The sequence below is a fragment of the Mchenga conophoros genome, linkage group LG3 (genome assembly GCF_057382185.1).
Source record: "Mchenga conophoros isolate Kocher_MC1m ecotype Shallow Benthic linkage group LG3, M_conophoros_male_GT1.1, whole genome shotgun sequence".
In the NCBI taxonomy this organism is placed as follows: Eukaryota; Metazoa; Chordata; class Actinopteri; order Cichliformes; family Cichlidae; genus Mchenga; species Mchenga conophoros.
In genome coordinates, this window is record NC_140528.1 from 48,469,607 (window position 1) to 48,495,033 (window position 25,427).

Here is a 25,427-nt window from a genome sequence, read left to right on the forward strand (position 1 = left end):
TGTTAGAAAAATACTCAGTAAAAGTTAAATTACTGATTCAGGCTATTTAAACGGGTAAATGTAAAAAATACAGACTGAAATTTACTCAAAGTAAGAAAGTAAAAGCAGCTCCTTGGAGGGCATTGTTACCAGCTATTTTGTTCAAAGCTACATAATAATGAAATAATATCAGTAAATGGGAATACAAATATAAGTTGAGTATAAATTTTAATTCTAATATATTTAATTAGCTTGAATTACTTAAGAAGAGATTGAGCAGACAAAAAAAAAGAAAAATTTAAAACTCTATTTTCTGTTGTCTCCATTGTAGAGGGTTTGACTTTTCCTCTAAACAGAAGATGAGAATAGAAGAGGTTAAAGTGGGATTTCTCCATCTCTGAGTGAAGTCATCTCTTTCTTTTCTCTCCCTGTGAAAAACAGCAGCTGGACCTTTAAGATGACTTGACAGCTGCACATATAAAGGCTAATTTACACACAGAGCCCTCAAACACTGACATAGATGTAACTGTGAAGCTGGATTTAAGAAACAAGGGCTTAAAGTTTTAAAAACATGTTTAGCGCCATCTTCTGTCAATTTGGTACATGACGTCATGTGGTCGGTTGTTTGCGGCTGATAGACTTACATTAGTTTATGTTGTTAGCTGTTAGGTCTGCGCTATGCTGGTTTAGACTTATTCCTGTGAACAAAGCAAGACAGAGCTCGATCCATTTGAACTTGCAAGGGGAGCTGATTGGACCAGGGTCTTGGAGCTGCAAGCTCCTCACCTGATCCCAGACAACTCCCAAGAGCCAGCCTCCCCTACAGCCTTTTATTAACTCTGTGGTCACACAAACATCTCATTAATCATGCAACAGATAAAACACTCACATGTGAACATGTGTCATGTGTGTCTGCAACAGAGAACATCTGATGTGTGTGTCTCTATGAGCATGTGATGTGATCAGTGGTGTGTGTGTGTCTGTGTAGGAAACAGAAGTCAGTATTCATCCTAAAGATGTAATCATCTTACACAATGACAATCATATTGATCCACAATTCTCTAACATTAGCTAACTAGTGAGAGAATCGAGAACTGAGAGGAAAATAACTACAGTAAAACTAAAAATCAGTTTATTTGACTACATTTGTGCTGTTTGTTTTTTGTCTAGCTGCACTCAAACGTTTGGGTTTTTAAAGCACTTTATAAATGAGCACTGTGTGGAGGAGAGCAACTCTGAGTCACGGGACCAACACAAACTGATTTTTCCTCCTCTGGCCGAGTGTACCAAGTTGTGCAACCAGCTGCTGCCATCAGCGCTGTTTTACAACATAACGGCCGCTACAAGCAAATCACAGCACAAATATAACTAAGTTTCTTACTGAATCCCATCAAAGTAGGTCAATGTGTGGCAAGGAAAAAGCAGATGCTCAGATGAAGAGATGCCACACTAGGGGTCCACTTTAACCTCTGACTTTGGCACATGTCATCTCTTTTTATGCGACATCTCCTGGCTCAAATCAGTTTGATATTTGAAGGCTCACAGTGATGTAAAATAATGACTCCTCAGCAGTGCGTAAAAAAAAAAGTAACAAGCCTGTTCTGAAAATATAATTAGTCAAAAGTACAGATATTTGTTTAAAAATGTGAGTACAACTAAAAGGATCTCAGAAAAATACTCAAGTAAAGATACTGAAAAATTATACTGAAGTACAGTAACAAAGTATTTGTACTTGGCTTGTCTGCCATCTCTTAGTGGCCAATAACTTGGACGTCGAAACTTCCGGAGGAACAAAAGAGGAGGGAGAAAGCTGAAAAGAATCTGCAGGACATTAAAGAAGAGGTTCGTATTTGTTATTTGGTATATATTTGTCATGTGTGTGAGTGTGTCCCTATTAAATGTCTCTTTATCTCTGTATTGTAAAGTTATGAAGGAGATTATTTTGTTTATTTTGTAACAAATGTCTAAAAAAGTAACTGTTTCTACATATTAAACAAACTTATAATCCACGTTGAAATTCAAAGAAAGGACTGGCTTGCAGAAATGTGTCAGAATTAAATGAAATCGCCAGTTTATTGTCATTCGGAACAGTTAGTGCACATCAGAATGAAATTCCAGTGCATTTACTCATCATCAAATATAAAAATAAATAAATAAAATTAATGTCTAAAGGCATAAAATGCAAGAAAGATCCATGTGAGAATAAAAAATAAGAAATATTTTAGTTTATTAGTAAGGAAATGAATAAGGAAAAGCTGCGCAGGATCTTAAATATATTGAACATCAACAAAAGCAGCAGAAAAGTGTACAATCATCGTTCAGCCATGAAATGACACTGCTGTAAATATAGAGTCATGGGGGACAGAGGGGATGGGGGAGGCAGTCAGGGTGGGTGGTTGGTGTGCTGATGGCTGGAGAATGAAACTATTGTAACATCTGGCTGTCCTGGTCCTGATGCTGCTAAACCTCTTTCCAGAGGGCAGCAGGTAGCACAGTGCATGATGGGGGTGGGCGGAGTCTCTGATGATGTTATGGACTCTGCTGAGACAGCATCTGTGCTCGACATCCTGAATGGATGGAGGAGAAGTCCTGGTGATCTTCTCTGCAGTGATCTCCTCTCTGAGGCCCTGAAGCTGTAAAACCAGATGCAGACACAGCTGCTCAGCACACTTTGATGCTGCCTCAGTAGAAAGTGGAGATGCTGGAGGAGAAAGTTGTGCTCTCCTCATCCATAATGCAAAGCGCCGACACTGCTGAGACTGTTCAACCAGTGCTGTTTAATGACTAGTCCAGACTATCCGTTATCTAAGGCCTACACTGAAACATTGTACTGTGGCATGGTGGTTAACACCATTTCCAAGAAGCAAGCAGGTCTTGGGTTCAAATCCCCCATCTTGACTGGATTTGCGTGTTCTCCCCGTGTCTGCACGGGTTCTCTCCAGATTCCCACCACAGTCCAAAGACATGTTAGTGGTGTTAGGTTAACAGATGATTCTAAATTGCTCATAGATGTGATGGTTGTCTGTCTCTGTCTTTATTGAGGAGTAATAGGTCAGGGCTAGTTATTTTAGGTTCAGCAGCTAACAAGAGGGTGTGTCGGTCAGAACACAGGAAAGAGGACACGAGGCTTCCACATTGCTGAACTGTCACAGTCAGCTGGTTTATTGTCACCTCAAAGCTCAGTGTAGCCAATAGTCTGTAGTAAATAATAAGTTATTGTTAGACCAAATATATTACAGCAACAGTGGTTCAACTAATATAAACTCAAAATATAAAGTTACACATCCATCTATGCATATAATGTCCATGACATAATATATAAAAACTCAAATTATGTAAATATTACATTACTTGGTTCAAATATACAGAGAACTCAGATTAAACACAGTGGTGATGTCATACTACAAACATAGACATTCACCGGCTATAACCATCATTAATGGCGCCATCGTGTGGCTGAATGGAAGTACTACACTATGGCAGCAGTTGGCGGCACAAGCCTTTAATCACCACGTGAAATTGCGCCGCTATGACTCGGTAGAAAGTCAAAGCCGCGGCAAAACTTGAGTTTGCAACTCAACAAATTAAAGGTAACTTACGTTCAGACATTAACTTAACATTCGGAGCATCACCGTGAAGGATTGCAAACAGGAACACAGCTTACAGGATGAGGGAATAACAAAAAACTGACCTGGAAGTACTTTCTCTCCCTCTGGAGCAGCAGCGCAGCACATCAAACTCTGTCAGTGCGCCCCAGGGTGGCTGTGGCTACAATGTAATAATAATAATACAATAATAATACAATACAATAATAATAGTACAATAAAAAACACACCAATCAGACTGTGTAAGGGGACACAATTGTTGGAAACATGTTGCTCACAGTGTGAAGCTTCAGTAATTTTGGCACTTTTATCAACAAAGCGCTGCAGAAACATCAACATCTGTCTGTCTTTCTTTCTCACAGATGATCAACTCTAAGTTAGAGAAGGCTGAATTCATTCAGAAGCGGATGCAGACATTTCTTACACTGGACTCAGAGGTCAGTGAAAGCATCTCTCAGCACACAGAGGTAAACATGGACACATGTGATGCTGTCATCCTCCCAATGATCACAGACCTGTGCACTTATATTCCTGCAGTTTTGTCCAGCAGCAGTTTCTGTGTCATTAACCAAACACAACTTTGAAATCCTACCACTGCAAGATTGTTGACATCATCCCACAACACTTAATGTTGTTAGCATCAGCTCCCTTAAATTTACATCATACAGCTTTAATGTGACTCATTGTGTTGTGTTTCATTATTGTGTCTGAAGCATGAACGTTTTTTCCTTCAGTTCTTTCTTCATGTGACATTTCAGCTGCAGTTAGAGAAGAAGAATACTGAAATCATCGATCAGCTCAAGCAGGTGAAAGAAGCATCAGAGAAACTGAAGAACCAGCTGGAGGACAAAAATCCAGAGGTTTGTCTTTCAGTTATAAACATTGTGATTTTGCTGATTCAACTCTCTTTGTGAAAAGTATAATTCATTCATTTCATTCATTCATTCATTTATTTGTTCATTTTCAGGCACAACAAATACCTATATTGAACATAATTGTAAACATCAGTATTTACTCACTATCACACTCAACTGTATAAATAAACTAATCTAAATCTAAATGTCTAAAATGTGAGAAAAAGAATTTATGATATACAAACTGTGGATCTCAGTAAATGAACACAGTCATCTTCCTTTAACCGAGATTTTGTGGATATGGCAAAAACAGGATGACACACTGTAAAAAATGCTCCACATCAAAGAAGAAAAAAGTCTGTCCTAAAATCAATGTGTCATCAAATTTGATATGTAGCAGTCTGCCAGAGCTGAATATTTATATGTTCTTATGTTAATTTTATCTTCTAAACTGACAGCATTTTGTGTTGTTGAAATTTGAGCTTCTATATTAAATATTGACGTTATCACACACCTGATTAAATAGCAGTAAGTGAAGTGAGATTTAAAGCTTCTGTTTATTGTTGCATTTGATGCGATTAACTGTGTGTGAAGAGACAAAGACAAGAGTGAGAATATTGCTCAGGTTCATTTCATTAAAGATACTGTATCCTTGTTAAAGCTGTGATTTTGTTTACGTTCATTATTATTCTGCAAACCTTAAACAGACAGTAACAAAAATAAATGTGCTTTCAGACTTTAGAGTATATGAGACTTGTGTGGTTGAAGGTCATAAGCTGGAACAGAGGAGCCGCAAAGAGCAGTAGTCGTATTTAAATAAAATGTCTAAGAAATGAAGTGATTTTAGTTTTTGTGTGTTTAAACATGTTGCTCACAGTGTGAAGCTTCATCAATTTTGTCACTTTATCAACAAAGTGCTGAAACATCAACATCTGTCTGTCTTTCTTTCTGACAGATGTCCAAATCTGAGACGGAGCTGGATGAAATCATTCAGAGGCTGATGCAAACATTTCCTACACTGGAATCAAAGGTCAGTGAAAGCATCGCTCAGAAGAATGGTGGTGGTGGTGGGGGGGATAAAGTGGAGATGATGGAGGAAGGTTTCGAGAGGGTTTTCAAAATGCTGCGTTTTTCCTGAGACAACGCCGTCTCAGTGTGGATGGGAGGCCGAAACGGAGAGAAAAAGATGCTTTTTCAAACAAAAAAGCATTAGTGTGGACGTAGCCTGAGTGAGTTCTGTCAGTGAGGAAGACCAGCAGCCAGATACACATGGGGGTGTTGATACCTGTGGGAGGGGTCAGTTTTCTCAACAGCTTCTGGGGGATGATCAACCAACAAACAGCATTCATACGTGACTGTTCTCGTAAAGCTCAGGTGAAGAGCAGAGGACATCGCTCTGTGGAGCAGTTTGGCCAGTACGAAGACTGACGTGGAAGGGACTCTACAAGGACTTCATTATTAAGGGAGTTAATGCAGAGGGCAGGTGTCAACAAAACATGTGATGGGGACAGATTTGAAACATGATGGAACAACGTTCTGCTGCAGCGAGGTGTTAAAGATGTCTGTAAGGACGTGTGCTAGCTGCTCAGCACACTGCCTTTCATACATTCACTCTCCTCAGAGTTTTACAGACATTAGTGATACTGAGATTCAGTGTTTTCTCATCAGGGTGAAGACTGTCTTTTATTGCAGGGTGTTGTTGTTTATCGAAAATGTACAGAGACAGTGTGTGTTGTTGTCACACATACTTGCTTCATTTATTTATTTATCTAACTTAAAAACTTGAGTTGCGTGCTACCAGGTCAGGAGGAGTAAATCTGGGGTCCTTTAACAGAATGATGTGGTTTCCTCATCCTCACTCTCTCTCCTGGTAGAAAAGCAGGCTTCCATTCATGACGCTTAGCATCAGTGTAATGTTGCCTCTTCAGCTGATATTTCTTACAGTAGAAGGCAAAGGGAGTATGTCCAGTTTATTACCCATCTTTCTGCCATGAAGGTGTTCATAGGGAGAGGGAAGTGGTCGCATGCAGTGTTATACAGTAAACTTGAAGCCAGTCCAGCACAGTCTCCTTCCATGGCTGTGACGGCTGGATTGCTGTCTGGATGCAGGTGCAGAGGTCACGAAGAAACCGTTCAATTGCTCCATTTTGCAGCTGGGTAGTAGACAGATGTTCTGCTGTGAGAGTTGCCTGTATTATGGAGGAATGGGTCAAATGCTTCAGAGGTAAACTGTGTACTTTTGTCTGTTACATTAATGTTCTCTGAGTTGCCGTGACAACTAAAGACAGACGAGAGGAGTTGAATAAGCTCACGCATACAGTCTGTTTTCCAAGAGGCGTTGAAGGACAGCTCGGACATGCGAACGATGCTCAGCCAGAGTCTTAGAAAAAATAAGAATGTCATCTAAATAGACGAACACAAACCGGTCGAGGAAATCCCGTAGGACATCGTTAATAAGGGCCTGAAACACCGCTGGAGCATTCGTTAAACCGAAAGGCATGACGAGATACTCAAAATGGCCTAGGGGGTGTTAAACGCGGTCTTCCACTCGTCTCCCTGACGGATTCGCACCAAATGATAAGCATTGCGAAGATCTAACTTAGTGAACACCGTGGCACCCTGCAGGGATTCAACAGCGGAGCTAATGAGTGGCAAGGGATACTTCTTTTTAATAGTGACGTCATTCAAGCCCCTGAAATCAATACACTGTTGAAGAGACCCATCCTTTTTGTCCACAAAAAAAACAAAAAAAAACAAAAAAAAAAAACAGCTGCCACGGGGGATGAAGACGGACGGATTATCCCAGCCGCTAGTGAATCCCTAAATATACTCCTCCATCGCAGCGCGTTCTGGCATAGAGATACTATACAATCGGCTCACGGGCAAGGGCGCCCCGGGGAGCAAATCAATCGCACAGTCATAAGGACGATGGGGCGGTAGGGATTGCGCTTTGATCTTACTGAATACTTCCCGCAAATCATGATACTCCGGCGGCACCCCGGAGAGATCGGGGACATATGCATCAGTCCCCGAAGCCTCCCCCGGGCCGGGAAAACGGGCGGAAGTCAGACAATTGGAGTGGCAAAAAGGGCTCCAGCTGATAACCCTTTGCCCCTCCCAATCCAAGTGCGGATTGTGCAAACACAGCCAAAGTGAGAGGAGTATCAGGTGAATCGAGGACAAAAAAGGTGAGTCTCTCCCTATGATTTCCCGAAGTGCACAGTGACACTGGACCAGTGTGAAAAGAAATTTTAGTGAAAACCTGGTTATTAATCGCTCTAACTGGAATGGGCGGCTCAAGGTGCACGAGCGGAACGCCTAATCGTTCAGCAAGAGCGAGACTGATTAAATTCTGTTCTGAACCGGAATCTAACAAGGCTGTGCACGAATGAGTGATCTGTAGCATCTCCAAGGTGACAGGGAGTTGAAAACGGGGTTTCTGACCAGAGTTCGAACCGCCCACCCGTATCCCCGACTCTACCGGCGGGCGACGCCTTTTCCCTCCTTTGGGCATGCAGCAATCAAGTGATCCAACGAGCCACAGTAAAAACAGGCATGTGCCCGACGCCGCCGCTCCCTCTCCTCCGGTGTCAACCGTGACCGGCCAATCTGCATCGGCTCCGGATCAGTGACGTAAGCCGAGGCGACAAACTCATGCGAGTCCGCAGTCAGAGGCGGCGACGATGACGTACCCGGAAACGAGCGCGGTAAACGGCGCTGGGATTTGTAGTTCCTGTCCCTCTCCCTGTCACGCAACCTGTTGTCAATGCGAAGGGAGAGGGACGCCAGCTCCTCAAAAGATTTAGGCTCATCACGGGAGGCAAGCTGGTCTTTCATACCCTCATTCGATGCCCGAAAAAAAATACCCCACGCAGAGCGTCGTCAGGCCAACCGGTTTCGGTGGCGGCAGTACGAAAATCAATCAAAAAAAATCGGCAACCCTCTGACGGCCCTGACGAACATCCAGCAGCCTCTGCGCAGAACTACCCTCAGAAATGGGATGCGCAAACGTTTTCTGGAATTCCCCCAAAAACACCTCATAAGAACAGGTTAACAAAGGATTCTTCGATAGATACGCCTCCGCCCACTTAAGCGCACGGTTACGCAGTTTACCCACCAAATAAGATATCTTATCAGAATCCGCAACAAATGAGCGCGGAGAACGACCGAAAACAAGGTCGACCTGAAGCAGAAAACCGCTACAACTCCCTGGATCCCCTGAAAAGGGTTCGGGCTCCGGGGACGTGGCATCACGAAAAACCGATGTAGGTTGCAAAGGCAACAGACTGTGGCAGAGGAGCTGGTGTACCGGAGTCTTGGCCCGCGGAACCCGAGGCGGAACCAGCAGCAGTAGAAATACCCGCTTGTAGAGCCTAGAGAGACTCCAGTATTTTACTTTGACCATCCCTAAGAGTCTGCTGCTGGGCTAACAGGAACTGTATAGATTGTTCATGACTTCCTAATATCGCCTCCTGCCTCTGAATGGCTGCGTCCGCTGAGTCCATAACTGCTGGCCAGATTCTACTGTTACGGCCGAGACCGTTTTAGACGAGTGACAGGACTCAAATGCAGGACGCCGAACAGCACGTAAGTAGATTTTGAGAAATGATATTTAATGACTCCACAAATATTCATGAACAAAGGTGAGTTTAGACAAGTACGACATTCCACCACTGAATCTAAGTCACAATCTGGTCCGGGTCAGAGAGGACAGCTATTCCGGGGATTGGACTGGAAAGCGAGTCTCATTAGATCCAGGAAAAGGTCGGGGTCACTGTAACAGAGTGCAGATGTTCAGATACGGATAAGGAGTGTGGAGCAGGGAAATTATTTTACTGCTATTGTTAAATAATCATCATTATTACCATTGCATTAATAATATAATCTGTAGTTTATATTGCATTCAGAGGTTGAACAGTGTGTCTTTCAGAAAAGGCTAAAAGTCACAGGCTGACAGGAAACAGGCTTGCAGAGAGTTTGCAGAAGTGAAACCAGTTTTAGGTTATTTTGAGCAGCAGGCCAGACGAGGCCATTTGAATTACTAGGTTATTCAAATTGATCATTGCTTTAACAATGTAACAGATAGCTTTAAGAAGGCTTTAAGGTTTTATGCATACAGGTATTAAATTAACTTTGTATTCCAGGTGCAGTTATAACTATTTTATACATATTGCATATTTGTGCTTATTTGAGTTGATGTTCAGGTTCATTAATGGTCTAAAGCTTCACTAGTGAGAGTGTCTAGATGATCCATGCTGAGGGAAAACTAGAACATAGAAGGAATTGCAATACATGCTTACACAACAGTTCATTTTGATATCTTTTATATGTTCATATTCTTGTATTAAGCTTTTAGTAGGGGTTCTTGATTAAAACATTTATTTAGTAGATGACACATACATAGTTTCAGTTCGGTTATTACATATCTGAGGGTGGTTTCTGTCTCTCTGTCTAGAGGTCAGGAGCTAGTCGCGAGGTGAAACAGGGTGCAATTGTGGTTAGCACATACACACACACACACTCAGTTAGAGGAAATCATTTATAGGGGGAAGTTTAATTATGTTTTGCTGGGGTTGCAAAGAGCAGTTTGTAGCAGAACTGCTGCTGAGGTGTCAAGATGACAAGCGAGCATCCGGCAGTGACAGGATGCACCTGTTATGAAGATGGAAGACGATGTTCTTTTAATTTGTGTTAAAAGTCATTGTGGTTTTGATATTGACGTATGTATATATCCTGTCTGTGACGCATGAAGGGGGCGTCAGTAAATCAAACCCTGACGGTATAAAATATCTGTTTATGCTTTGATTAAGTCGAAGACCACTTGCTGTCTGCGCACAGAGTGTTCTTCCCACACGTGTGTATTCATTAAAAATCATTGTTTGACCAAGAGCTTCTGGACCAAGGGTGGTTTGTACTCTCCTTCCTCAATTTTGAACCTTAACAGGAGACATATGAATATGTTGTTGGTTCAGAATCCTCCTTCATACTGCGTACTTGCCACAGGTGGTCGGAGATGACGTAGAGGGGTGAGTAGTCCGGGTGTGTAATCCAAAAAAAACTCCTGGCAGGGAGGCAGGTAGGTGTAGCTAAGAGAGAGGCGCACAAAAAACAAACATACAGTGAGGCAAGGTGATTCACAAAAATACATAGGGAATCATGGTGGTGGCCTGCACTGACTGATGTTAGCAGAGAATCTGGCGAAGAGAGATTGAGTACGCTGGCCTTATAAGTCCCCGGCTAAATTACCCACAGGTGTGAGCAATCAGCAAAAACACTGAGGCCCCTCCCAGGGGTGGAGACGCCGGCTCGGAGGGAGACACACTGGCACACACCCGGACCATGACAAATATAAAAATGAGTCTTGGATAAACGTGTAACAATATAGGAAAATAAATGTTATCAGGATTATGAAATATTTTTATTGGCAAAGAAAAGCTGTGCAGGACCTTTAATATATTGAACAGCGGAAAAGTGTACAATCATCATTTCAGCCATGAAATGACACTGCTGTAAATATAGAGTCATGGGGGACAGAGGGGAGGGGGGAGGCAGTCAGGGTGGGTGGTTGGTGTGCTGATGGCTGGAGAATGAAACTATTGTAACATCTGGCTGTCCTGGTCCTGATGCTGCTAAACCTCTTTCCAGAGGGCAGCAGGTAGAACAGTGCATGATGGGGGTGGGCGGAGTCTCTGATGATGTTATGGACTCTGCTGAGACAGCATCTGTGCTCGACTTCCTGGATGGATGGAAGAGAAGTCCTGGAAGGAAGCAGGAAGCTCAGAGACTGCTGAGACTGTTTAACCAGTGCTGATGTGTTTGGTGACCAGTCTCACTTCTTAGTTATCTGTACCCCCAGAAAGTTGACCCTGCTGACTACCTCCACAGCTCTGTTGTCAGTGATTAGTGGTGAATGACTGGACTGTTTTGTCCTGAAGTTGATGATCAAGTTCTTGGTCTTCTTGACATTCAGGATTGTTGCACCGGTCCTCTATAGGACAGATCTATGTTGTCCATAATGAGACCCACCACTGTTGTGTCATTTGTGTTCCTAATCATGTGATTAGAGGAAGATGCAGCGCTGCAGTCATGTGTCAGCAGCGTGAAAAGCATTGGGCTCAGTAAACAATGGAGAGACAGGTGGAGCTGAAGATGCTGTTTCCCACTCTCACAGAGTGAGTTCTGTCATTGAGGAAGACCAGCAGCCAGATACAAATGGGGGTGCTGATACCTGTGGGAGGGGTCAGTTTTTTCACCACCTCCTGGGGGACGATCAACCAACAAACAGCATTCATACGTGACTGTTCTCGTAAAGCTCAGGTAACGAGCAGAGGACATCGCTCTGTGGAGCAGTTTGGCCAAAGACTGATGTGGAAGGGACTCTACAAGGACTTCATTATTAAGGGAGTTGTTAAAGATGTCTGTAAGGACGTGTGCTAGCTGCTCAGCACACTCTCTGAGTACTCGTCCATGAATGTTGTCCGGCTCAAAGTTTTACAGACATCAGTCACTCTGAGATTCAGTGTTTTCTCATCAGGGTGAAGACTGTCTTTTATTTCAGGGTGTTGTTGTTGGTTGAAAATGTACAGAGAAATTTGTTGACCTCATTGAGACAGTGTGTGTTGTTGTCACACATACTCTCTTCTTATATGAAAACTCTTAATTTAAGACAAAGCTTAATTAATTTACGTATAATGAAATTCAAATACAGTTTTTTCTTTAGGTTCTCCATTCTTCTGATTCCATATAGAAATTAATTTGTTGCCTCTGTGTAATCACCCACATGCTATAACAAAAAACATAAAAATGTACTTTTGTCTTCTCTGTTTTTGTTTCTTTTTAATTGCAGCTTTCTGGAAACATCAGTCAAGCCCAGGAAGAGAAACAGAAGATGGAGAGAGAAATGGAGAGACTGAGAAATGAGCTCGATTCCACAAAACAACAGGTTCATTTTTTATACACTAACTTCCTGCATTTACATGACTGCCATGTTTAATCAGATCTCTTTCTCTGGTGATTGAAACACTCTGAAGAAAAATTCAGAAATTCTGATTTTATATAATTAATTGAAAATAAGCAGAGCTGTACTGATTATATTTTTTTAGGCTGATTTATCTGCTGTTTGCAGTGATGCTGTGATTAACTGTCATTTATTGACAGCAATCTTTATTCTGTTGTATTCTCATACAATCTAGTAAGAGTGGTTAGTTGCCTGGATCCAGCCACTCTTACTAGATTGTATGATGTCATCTCAACAAGAAAAAATTAAGTTGCTGAATTTCATGCAGATGCTACATGATTTAATTACGTTCACCATAGAAACATGGAATTATTTAGTTCAAATTGCAAGTTTGGCTCTTATGCATGTAACAACCACCCAATTTCATTTTTTTGAGTGTGAGCAGACGTGTTCCTTAAACATGATGATGTTGATCAAGGATCTGACCTCACAGCCCATTGTTCCTTCAGTGGTGCTCATATTAGTCATTATGCAAATGTACTGTTTATAAGATTTGGGGAAACCTGCAGTCAGCTGAGACTGAAGAGTCACTTGGATGAGTGACCAAAGGTTTCTCCCACTGAAAACTTACCTGGATGATTGAGCATGCGTAGGGACGATGAAACAAAGGCAAAAGACAAAAAATGCTTTTATGTTTTTACATTTAATTCTGACACTGATGCTTTATCGACCAACACAAGACACTAAACACCCTTTAGTGACACTGACATCCAGCTGCACTCAAGTAAAAGCTTAAAAATCTCAATATTTTAATCTTTTCTTTATTTTATAAATCAGACTTGATAAATGTTATATTTTGTGCATTTATTTATTTAACCAATAATCCCTTTTATTTTGGGAGACACGACATTAAAACTCAAATATTTCCTTAGAGTCTTCATTTATTTGCTTTTTTGTATCAGCCAACTTATATTTACATAATACAGCTTTAATTCAGAGCTTTAATGTGACTCTGGTTGTGTTTCCATTATTGTGTCTGAAACATGAACATTTCTTCCTTCTGCTCTTTCTTCATGTAACATTTCACCTGCAGTCAGAGAAGAAGAATACTGAAATCATCAATCAGCTCCAGCAGGAGAAAAAAGCAGCAGAGGACCGGAAGAAGCAGCTGGAGGAGAAAAATCGTGAGGTTTGTGTTTCCATTATAAACATTCAGAATTTACTGACCCAACTCTCTTTATCTCTGTATTGTAAACAGTTATGAAGGAAACTTTACATATTATTTTGTTTGTTTGATTAATTAAGAACTAATAATGAAATGCAAATAAATGTGTTTCTTTGGGATCATCCTTTTGTAATTTATGTCATAGCAGGCTCTTAATTCTATATAGAACCTAATTTATTAACTTTTTGAGTGAATGTGTGATTGTATTGTGCAATCCCCCACGTTTTGCCTTCCATTGTTGCAGTTTCTGTATCATTAACTACACAAGCACTTATAAATCCACCTCTATACACATTTTTCAGACCATCCCACAACACTTAATGTTGTTAACATCAGGCTACATCAGCTCCCTGATATTTAAAATAAAATAGCTTTTATTTAATCTTTTTGCGTAAAGCGAATAGTATAGAATAGAATCACCACTTTATTTTCATTCAGAACATTTAGTGCACATCAAAATGAAAAGCATTTACTCATCACCAGACTTTAAATATAAATAAATCTATAAAAAGTCTAAAGGTTTAAAATATTTTAAAAAGGATAAACGTGTAAGAATATAGGAAAAGAAATATTATTAGGATTATGAAATACTTTTATTAGTAAGGAGAAGCTGTTCAGGATCTTTAAGTATATCGAACAGCAGTAACAGCAGCAGAAAAGTGTACAATCATCATTCAGCCATGAAATGACACTGCTGAGACTGTTTAACCAGTGCTGATGTGTTTGGTGACCAGTCTCACTTCTTAGTTATCTGTACCCCCAGAAAGTTGACACTGCTGACTACCTCCACAGCTCTGTTGTCAGTGATTAGTGGTGAATGACTGGACTGTTTTGTCCTGAAGTTGATGATCAAGTTCTTGGTCTTCTTGTCATTCAGGATTGTTGACACTGCACCGGTCCTCTATAGGACAGATCTGTGTTGTCCATAATGAGACCCACCACTGTTGTGTCATTTGTGTTCCTAATCATGAGATTAGAGGAAGATGCAGCGCTGCAGTCATGTGTCAGCAGCGTGAAAAGCAGCGGGCTCAGTAAACAATGTAGAGACAGGTGGAGCTGAAGATGCTGTTTCCCCCTCTCACAGAGTGAGTTCTGTCATTGAGGAAGACCAGCAGCTAGATACACATGAGGGTGTTGATGCCTGTGGGAGGGGTCAGTTTTCTCACCACCTCCTGGGGGACGATCAACCAACAAACAGCATTCATACGTGACTGTTCTCGTAAAGCTCAGGTAACGAGCAGAGGACATCGCTCTGTGGAGCAGTTTGGCCAAAGACTGATGTGGAAGGGACTCTACAAGGACTTCATTATTAAGGGAGGTGTTAAAGATGTCTGTAAGGACGTGTGCTAGCTGCTCAGCACACTCTCTGAGTACTCGTCCTTGAATGTTGTCCGGCTCAAAGTTTTACAGACATCAGTCACTCTGAGATTCAGTGTTTTCTCATCAGGGTGAAGACTGTCTTTTATTTCAGGGTGTTGTTGTTGGTTGAAAATGTACAGAGAAATTTGTTGACCTCATTGAGACAGTGTGTGTTGTTGTCACACATACTCTCTTCTTATATGAAAACTCTTAATTTAAGACAAAGCTTAATTAATTTACTTATAATGAAATTCAAATACAGTTTTTTCTTTAGCTTCTCCATTCTTCTGATTCCATATAGAAATTAATTTGTTGCCTCTGTGTAATCACCCACATGCTATAACAAAAAACATAAAAATGTACTTTTGTCTTCTCTGTTTTTGTTTCTTTTTAATTGCAGCTTTCTGGAAACATCAGTCAAGCCCAGAAAGAGAAACAGAAGATGGAGAGAGAAATGGAGAGACTGAGAAATGAGCTCGATTCCACAAAACAACAGGTTCATTTTTTATACACTAACTTCCTGCATTTACATGACTGCCATGTTTAATCAGATCTCTTTCTCTGGTGATTGAAACACTCTGAAGAAAAATTCAGAAATTCTGATTTTATATAATTAATTGAAAATAAGCAGAGCTGTACTGATTATATTTTTTTAGGCTGATTTATCTGCTGTTTGCAGTGATGCTGTGATTAACTGTCATTTATTGACAGCAATCTTTATTCTGTTGTATTCTCATACAATCTAGTAAGAGTGGTTAGTTGCCTGGATCCAGCCACTCTTACTAGATTGTATGATGTCATCTCAACAAGAAAAAATTAAGTTGCTGAATTTCATGCAGATGCTACATGATTTAATTACGTTCACCATAGAAACATGGAATTATTTAGTTCAAATTGCAAGTTTGGCTCTTATGCATGTAACAACCACCCAATTTCATTTTTTTGAGTGTGAGCAGACGTGTTCCTTAAACATGATGATGTTGATCAAGGATCTGACCTCACAGCCCATTGTTCCTTCAGTGGTGCTCATATTAGTCATTATGCAAATGTACTGTTTATAAGATTTGGGGAAACCTGCAGTCAGCTGAGACTGAAGAGTCACTTGGATGAGTGACCAAAGGTTTCTCCCACTGAAAACTTACCTGGATGATTGAGCATGCGTAGGGACGATGAAACAAAGGCAAAAGACAAAAAATGCTTTTATGTTTTTACATTTAATTCTGACACTGATGCTTTATCGACCAACACAAGACACTAAACACCCTTTAGTGACACTGACATCCAGCTGCACTCAAGTAAAAGCTTAAAAATCTCAATATTTTAATCTTTTCTTTATTTTATAAATCAGACTTGATAAATGTTATATTTTGTGCATTTATTTATTTAACCAATAATCCCTTTTATTTTGGGAGACACGACATTAAAACTCAAATATTTCCTTAGAGTCTTCATTTATTTGCTTTTTTGTATCAGCCAACTTATATTTACATAATACAGCTTTAATTCAGAGCTTTAATGTGACTCTGGTTGTGTTTCCATTATTGTGTCTGAAACATGAACATTTCTTCCTTCTGCTCTTTCTTCCTGTAACATTTCACATGAATACTGAAATCATCAATCAGCTCCAGCAGGAGAAAACAGCAGCAGAGGACCTGGAGGAGAAAAATCGTGAGGTTTGTGTTTCCATTATAAACATTCAGAATTTACTGACTCAACTCTCTTTATCTCTGTATTGTAAACAGTTATGAAGAAAACTTTAAATATTAGTTTGTTTATTTGACACCAACAGTCTATAAAAGTAACTGTTTCTATATATTGAACAAGAATATAATTCATTTTTACATCCAAAGAAAGTGCTGACATGCAGAAACTCATCATCTTCCTTTTTTCATTTATATCAACACTGTTAATTTAAAATACTCAATTAATTATGAACTAATAACGAAATGCAAATGAATGTGTTTCTTTGGGATCATCCTTTTGTAATTTATATCATAGCAGGCTCTTAACCCTCTGGGGTCCAGGGTATAATTGGCCGTTTTTGACTACTTTTGATTTTACCTCTATATTTCACCTTTAAAATATGTTTTTCTTGCCTTATTTGGTATCATTATTTTCAGCACAACCTCAAATATCTGAAATTTGAGTTATTTTTTCATTTTGGTATACTATATTAGCACAGCTGATCTAAATTCAGACAAAAAATTCAAAATCCGAGTAGAAAAAAGTTATATTTTTTACTGTAAAACCCACAAACATGTTTAACGAATCATTTTCATAACTTGAAATGCAAATAGAAATTGTACATTTCTAAAAATTACGCACAAGTTTTGCAAACAACAAAGTTATATGATACTATTTACCTAAAAATGCAGCCAAGGCCTCAGGGGTTTTTTATATAACCATTTAAGTCTATTTACAGAACAATCAGGTGTTCTGCATCAAATAAGAAGCCACACAAATTATTTGTGCCAGTCCAAAAATGTAGTTTGTGTTCAGTATAAGACAGAGGAGAACAGCACAGGCCTAAACCCTGCAGGTCTGACAGCAGGAGGTGCATCAGTCCAGTTTTCCATGTGGGAACAGCGTTTACACTGGAATCTGCCTTTGATGGCTTTTTTTGGAGAAAATGTAACATTCAGCAGTATAACTGACACACAATACAAGACAATAACTACACAACAAACTTATTATAGCATCCAAACACGCTAAACGTCACTAATGTCTCACATATGAAAACTCTCTCTGTGTGTCTTTCACTCGCCTGCTTTCCGTCGCGGGTGTCACTCCTAAAAACTTCCCCTTCTCCCTAAACAACTAAATATCACATGTTGCCATATCATTTTTTTGATTGGCTGACATGGTAAACTCTAACACCAATAGGGAAGGGGTGTTTTTCTTTTTCTTTTTTCACTCGCAAGCGGAGAGTGTTTGCTAGCGCTGTCTGTAGAAAATGCCGTTTTTACCGTTCTTCCCGCTGTAAACACCAGTTTTGTTCAGAAAAAAACATCGTGTGTATTTTTTATCATAACTCTGGTTTTACGTGGCCCATTGACACAATTCAAAAACTGGTATATAGTTTGAAGTCCGCACTTTCGACCCAAGGTGAAATGGAGACTCTGACTTACTGCATCTTGTAGCTGTGTCGTCTTAAATTGGTCATGTGATTTTTTATTTTATTTTTATTTTATTTTTGTCCCGTTTGGATCTATAGCCATCAGAATTGTTGTCTTAAGGCCAAGAAAGATGCCAAGCGGATTTATTTTATTAAGTGGATCATCATGGCCTTGCCATATTGGTCCATTTGATTGACCTTTATTATAATTATGAGTTTATTTTATTTTCAGTTGTTACAAACGGGACAGACATGACTGGGGGATAGGACAGGGGGAAAGAATGAAAGAGAGGGAGAGAAAGAAAACCAAAGGGGAGAAGAGACAGTGAGAAGGGGGGGAAGAGAGAAAAACAAACAAACAAAAAAAACAAAACACCTGGATCACCTGTATGGAGAGAAAAAAAAACAGAAGAGAAAGCAAACAACAAAGAGCAACATAATAAGAAAAAAAAAAGCACCATCACAATAAACTAGCTAGCAATAGATATCAATAATTACTAAATAATAAACGATATTGTGCAGCACGCAAGATAGACAGCGCACAATGTGCTTTGAGGCAGCAGCCAAGAAAGCTGTAGTCCACGTCTGTGAATACCCATGTGTACACCTGTGTGCACACCTGTGTGGATCAGCATGCTTGCATTCCAAAGGTTTCTCCATGTAACGATCTGCTAGGGAGTGTGGCGAGCCACAGCCCTGTCCTCTATGGTATGAAGCAGGTATGGAGGAGATCAAAACTCCAGACATCCAGAGGCCCCCAGAGCACAAGAGACCAAGGAAGACTAACAGAGGGGCAGCCGCGCCACTGTCCCAGTAAGAGCTGAGGAGAGTCCCAGATGAGGGCTCACTCAGCAGCCGCGGAGCAGAAGCCAGGGGGAGTTGCAGTGACGCGCCCGTGAGCTCCGCCGGCAGCCAGCTGTGCCTGAGTGACCGAGCCCCAGGCCGAGAGGCCGGGGGCACCCCACCTCCGAAATGGCCCGAGCGAGCCCCAATGGTCATGTGATTTTGACACGCCGGCGCGTCCGGCGACCCCAGAGGGTTAATTCTATATAGAACTTAATATTTTTTATGTATGAATGTGTGATTGTATTGTGCAATCACACACATGTGTGTTTCCTTCCATTGTTGCAGTTTCTGTATCATTGACCACAAAAGCACTTATAAATCCACCTTATACACATTTTTCAGATCGTCCCACAACACTTCATGTTGTTAACATCAGGCTACATCAGCTCACTTATTTTACATAAAATAGCTTTGATTTAATCTCTTTGTATAAAGCTATCAGAATAGAACAGAATCACCACTTTATTGTCATTCAGAACAGTTAGTGCACATCAGGATGAAATTGTGGTGCATTTACTCGTCATCAGACTGTAGAATATAAATAAATCAATAAAAATAAGTCTAAAGGTTTCAAATATAAAAATGAGTCTTGGATAAACGTGTAACAATATAGGAAAAGAAATGTTATTAGGGTTATGAAATATTTTTATTGGCAAAGAAAAGCTGTGCAGGACCTTTAATATATTGAACAGCGGAAAAGTGTACAATCATCATTTCAGCCATGAAATGACACTGCTGTAAATATAGAGTCATGGGGGACAGAGGGGAGGGGGGAGGCAGTCAGGGTGGGTGGTTGGTGTGCTGATGGCTGGAGAATGAAACTATTGTAACATCTGGCTGTCCTGGTCCTGATGCTGCTAAACCTCTTTCTAGAGGGCAGCAGGTAGAACAGTGCATGGTGGGGGTGGGCGGAGTCTCTGATGATGTTATGGACTCTGCTGAGACAGCATCTGTGCTCGACTTCCTGGATGGATGGAGGAGAAGTCCTGGAAGGAAGCAGGAAGCTCAGACACTGCTGAGACTGTTTAACCAGTGCTGATGTGTTTGGTGACCAGTCTCACTTCTTTGTTATCTGTACCCCCAGAAAGTTGACCCTGCTGACTACCTCCACAGCTCTGTTGTCAGTGATTAGTGGTGAATGACTGGACTGTTTTGTCCTGAAGTTGATGATCAAGTTCTTGGTCTTCTTGACATTCAGGATTGTTGCACCGGTCCTCTATAGGACAGATCTATGTTGTCCATAATGAGACCCACCACTGTTATGTCATTTGTGTTCCTAATCATGTGATTAGAGGAAGATGCAGCGCTGCAGTCATGTGTCAGCAGCGTGAAAAGCATTGGGCTCAGTAAACAATGGAGAGACAGGTGGAGTTGAAGATGCTGTTTCCCACTCTCACAGAGTGAGTTCTGTCATTGAGGAAGACCAGCAGCCAGATACACATGGGGGTGCTGATACCTGTGGGAGGGGTCAGTTTTTTCACCACCTCCTGGGGGATGATCAACCAACAAACAGCATTCATACGTGACTGTTCTCGTAAAGCTCAGGTAACGAGCAGAGGACATCGCTCTGTGGAGCAGTTTGGCCAAAGACTGATGTGGAAGGGACTCTACAAGGACTTCATTATTAAGGGAGTTGTTAAAGATGTCTGTAAGGACGTGTGCTAGCTGCTCAGCACACTCTCTGAGTACTCGTCCATGAATGTTGTCCTGCTGCCTTTCATACACTCACTCTCCTCAGAGTTTTACAGACATCAGTCACTCTGAGATTCAATGTTTTCTCATCTGGGTGAAGACTGTCTTTTATTTCAGGGTGTTGTTGTTGGTTGAAAATGTACAGAGAAATTTGTTGACCTCATTGAGACAGTGTGTGTTGTTGTCACACATACTCTCTTCTTATATGAAAACTCTTAATTTAAGACAAAGCTTAATTAATTTACTTATAATGAAATTCAAATGCAGTTTTTTTCTTTAGGTTCTCCATTCTTCTGATTCCATATAGAAATTAATTTGTTGCCTCTGTGTAATCACCCACATGCTATAACAAAAAACATAAAAATGTACTTTTGTCTTCTCTGTTTTTGTTTCTTTTTAGTTGCAGCTTTATGGAAACATCAGTCAAGCCCAGAAAGAGAAACAGAAGATGGAGAGAGAAATGGAGGGAATGAGAAATGAGCTCGATTCCACAAAACAACAGGTTCATTTTTTATACACTAACTTCCTGCATTTACATGACTGCCATGTTTAATCAGATCTCTTTCTCTGGTGATTGAAACACTCTGAAGAAAAATTCAGAAATTCTGATTTTATATAATTAATTGAAAATAAGCAGAGCTGTACTGATTATATTTTTTTAGACTGATTTATCTGCTGTTTGCAGTGATGCTGTGATTAACTGTCATTTATTGACAGCAATCTTTATTCTGTTGTATTCTCCGTGCTTGAAGGTGTTTATTTTCATTTATTTTCCAGCCAGTGCCTCATAGATTTGAAACATAAATTCAGGACCTCGTCTACAAATGTTGTCGTAGATGCTGTAGGACATACCTGAACAGCAAAATGACCAAAGAATGTGGCAACCTCGTTCTTTGCGTATTTTTTATTTAGGAATACGATCTCCAACTATTTGTCACTGCACTCAAAAAAATAATTCATTGGATGAACGTAATTTTATCTTGCCACTTATATTCCATCTAAACAAATCATGTTATATTAATCCATCTTGATTGTGTTGTCTCAACACCATATATGTGTGTAGGTTTAACATAATATTAACATTACCATTCAATTAATTTGACTTTTGTTCAATCAACATGTTTGCACCACGTTAGTCTAATTAAATTTATTTAAATCCATCTTATATTGTTTAAACACATCAAAAATCAGTCTTGTTACATGAACTAGTAAAATATTTGCTTGTTACACCAATGATAATCTTGTTGAATGAATGAAATGTAACTTATGTCTGTAGTACATGTTGTATTCATATTAAGTAATGTACAACCAAAAAAAATTAATGGATTTACAGCAACTTCCAATCCCACCCATCTTCTTATCTTTATCTGGGCTGTGGAAGTGATAGGGCAAGAGGGACAGGGTACATCCTGGACAGGTCGCCAGTCAATCATACAGAGACAAACAATCATTTGCACTTTCACACCTTTGGGCAATTTAGAATAACCAGTTACCCTTACAACTGCATGACTTTTAACTGTGGAGGAAACCAGAGTACGCACAGAGAACCCACTGCAAACTTCGCCACATTGTGGATTTGAACCCAGGATCTTCTTGCTCTGAGGCAACAGCACGAACCACCATGGCATTAATCTGTCAATACAGACTTAACAAAAGTAGGAAAGCTATGCTTGATGATGCTTTATGTTGTTGTTCTTGACAAGTTAAACCATAAGAAATAGTAACAGCATACACGTGGTGTGGTTGTCTTCCTCTTGTAACACCACTGATTTTCCTGTGGTTTGACATCTAATGTGATCTTGTGAATTTCGTGAGTTGACCCCCAAAATCAAATTGGGTGGTTCTTACATGCATAAGATCCAAACTTGTAATTTGAACTAAATAATTCCATGTTTTTATGGTGAACGTAATTAAATCATGTAGCATCTGCATGAAATTCAGCAACTTAATTTGTTCTTGTTGAGATGACATCATACAATCTAGTAAGAGCGGTTAGTTGCCTGGATCCAGCCACTCTTACTAGATTGTATGAAATCGTTCAATTGCTCTATTTGGAGCTGGGTAGTAGACAGATGTTCTGCTTTGAGATGCCTCTATTTTGGAGGAGTGAGGTGAACAATTCAGAGGTATACTGTGTAACATGTTCTCTTACAATGTTCTCTGGGTTGCTGTGAGGACTAAAGACAGATGAGATAAACTGAATAACATCAATAGTATTAGCAGAACATGAAAAGGCAAGCTCTGGCCATTTGGAGTAGGAGTCAGTCAATGCCACCAGTAGAAGTCTCTTAATCTTTGCTTTGTGTTCACAATCCTTTGTTGCCTTTGGCCTGCATTTGTATAGCGCTTTTCTAGTCCATAGGACCCCAAAGCGCTTTACACTACATTCAGTCATTCATCCATTCACACACACATTCACACACTGGCGATAGCAAGCTACATTGTAGCCACAGCTGCCCTGGGGCGCACTGACAGAGGCGAGGCTGCCAGACACAGGCGCCACCTGACCACCTTTCATGTGTTAGTGCGATCAGTTTAGGTTTCACTGAACATGGTGCAATGAGCCTTGAGCCTCTGAGAACATAATTACTTAGAGTTGAGAGTTCATTATGGATTTTGTAGTAAGGTGCAAGTGATTTGATTGAGGCAGGCAAAACACTTTGTATTTGTGAGAGCAAAGCAAAGAGTTGAGGAGAGATGGGAAGAAACAGGCAGAGGCAGATGAGATAGACAGTCAGCTGTATGGCTCAGAGAACCTGGGTGGTAAATAACATCATAGTCGAGCAGACCAGCGAGCCATACTCATTCTAGCCCTATGAATCCCTTTGATGCTCAGCAGCGTTTTCAGAGCTTGGTGGTCTGTCCGCAGAGTGAAACATCGGCCTCACAAATGTTCTCCATTTCTCTGCAGTCCACACACAAGCAAGATCTTCTTTTTCAACAATAGATAACTTTTGTTCTGTTGCAGACAGTTTTCGGAAGGCAAACGTTGCAGGTTATTCTGTGCCATGTGGTGGAAATTTCTTTATTCTATGTATTGATCAAATATTTTTACCATATCACTTTAGTAATAGTAATATCACTTTGTCAGTTAGGTTAGCTTCACAAATGTGTCTTATGTTCTATCATGTGTCCTACATAGACACACACACAGTGGCCATCGCAGTAAGTCAGAGACATTCAGGCATGTGGGGGGGTTAGATAGAGTGGGGCCCTCCTGCTCGTCTGTGGGAGAAGGGAGGCAGCAGCTTAGTGAAAAACAGTCGTAAATCTCTTTCCTTGAAGGGAAGGTATAGGCCTGTAAGATGGGGCAACATGTAAGAGTCATGGAGTGTCTTTGTCTGTGTGTGTATGTAAGATGTGAGGGCGGCGGCCATAGTCAGAGAGGACCCTGGTGTTTGTCTAGAACAGCAGTTCCCAAACTTTTTTTTGCTAGGCTCCCCTTTGTTTTACAAGAAAATCTTGCCTCGTTCAGAGTCATGTGAGTTGTTTGTCAAAGTTGTTTGACTTTATGCAAACAGCCAATATCTGAGGCAGCAGGCATACAAGAAGCAGGTGATGTGTTTGTAGAGATCACAGAATCAGTAGGAGCAGCACATGGGGGCAGAACAGTGGAGCCTAAAATTGTGATGTTCAGCCTATCACAGGAATTATTTTCTTTGTGTATGTAACCAGTTGAAGGTCAGGTGGTTTTAGTGGTGTATCACTGAAGTGCTCTTTCTAGATGTGGTTAAGAAAAATATAAACTGTTGAGCCTGTGTCCATAATCAGATGGATGTCCTTAGCTTAGGAAGTAGTTGTGCTCACATTTATGCTGGATTGTAATCTTTGTGATGCATGCAAAGGGTCTGTTAAGTAAAGTACAGTCAGTTTTAATAAGTGGACTTGCAAAACATCTCTTGTCTTGGATGATCAGCAGACACGAGCAAACTTTATGACACAGTTTACAAGTAGCTCTGGCAGCAGGACACTGATGTAGGTTAGCTAGATGACTGTTTGAACCACACCTGAAACAGTTCTTAGATGATTTTGTAGCATGAAACTCGGACAAACTATGGACTTAGTTTGTTGAACTGCAGATTCAGTTTGTGTTGCCAGTGTAGCAGCTTTATCCAGAGACAAATTAGGTTCAAGCAAGAGTCTTTCTGCTATGCTGGAGCTAAACACACGTTCAACTAGCTGATTATTTCTTCTGTTCTGTAATCAAACTCACAAGCAAGGTGACACAAGCTGGCCACATACTGAATGTCTCATGTGAAGCTTGTGTTCACTTTCTGAAAGCTTGTCTTCCCACAACAACATTTACTTTAAGTAAAACGTGTTATTTTAGGGCAGCAACAGCAGAGTCAAAAGTGTCACCTGTATTTGGAAGTGAGTAGAAAATTCTTTGTCTTTCTGTTTCTAAGAAGTGAAGTAAAGCAGCTCTTTTTTGTGCTTCAGGCATTACCTGTTGGATTGATGTACGTTTGCAGTCACTCGTTGCCAAAATGTAAAAGTGGCTGATAATGAAACGTCCTCAGCAAGGAACAAGTGCCTTTGGATGAATGCAGCGCATAAACACACATGTAACGGCACATTCAGCTATGCAGGTTTATCATTCTTCTGCATTATTATGACACCACCATCTAGTGGTGCAGTTTGGTATATAACATTACAGGACAACATGGATGAAGCTGCAAACAAAGTTTGTGTCCTACAGACCAATAAAAAGAAAAGAAAGTACTATATGTCATTTTATGCACAAGACAAAAGCATAAAGTACTAAAAAAAATATTGTTTCCCTGTTAAAATCTGT

The 25,427-nt window shown here is 40.4% G+C and overlaps 1 protein-coding gene across 7 annotated transcripts in view; it reads left to right on the forward strand.

Annotated features, from left to right (window-relative positions):
• LOC146579125 (uncharacterized) overlaps positions 1 to 25,427 on the forward strand; it is an 83,693-nt gene that overhangs the window by 17,651 nt on the left and 40,615 nt on the right. For 6 of the 7 annotated variants that reach the window (XM_085261320.1, XM_085261272.1, XM_085261296.1 and 3 more), the window contains 9 exons: positions 1,735 to 1,821; positions 3,947 to 4,021; positions 4,319 to 4,444; positions 5,394 to 5,468; positions 12,285 to 12,380; positions 13,489 to 13,584; positions 15,380 to 15,475; positions 16,602 to 16,652; positions 21,033 to 21,134. In XM_085261320.1, coding sequence (XP_085117446.1) covers positions 1,735 to 1,821; positions 3,947 to 4,021; positions 4,319 to 4,444; positions 5,394 to 5,468; positions 12,285 to 12,380; positions 13,489 to 13,584; positions 15,380 to 15,475; positions 16,602 to 16,652; positions 21,033 to 21,134 — 804 coding nt within the window. The remainder of the gene's footprint in view (positions 1 to 1,734; positions 1,822 to 3,946; positions 4,022 to 4,318; positions 4,445 to 5,393; positions 5,469 to 12,284; positions 12,381 to 13,488; positions 13,585 to 15,379; positions 15,476 to 16,601; positions 16,653 to 21,032; positions 21,135 to 25,427) is intronic. The other variant, XM_085261314.1, reaches the window with a different exon arrangement.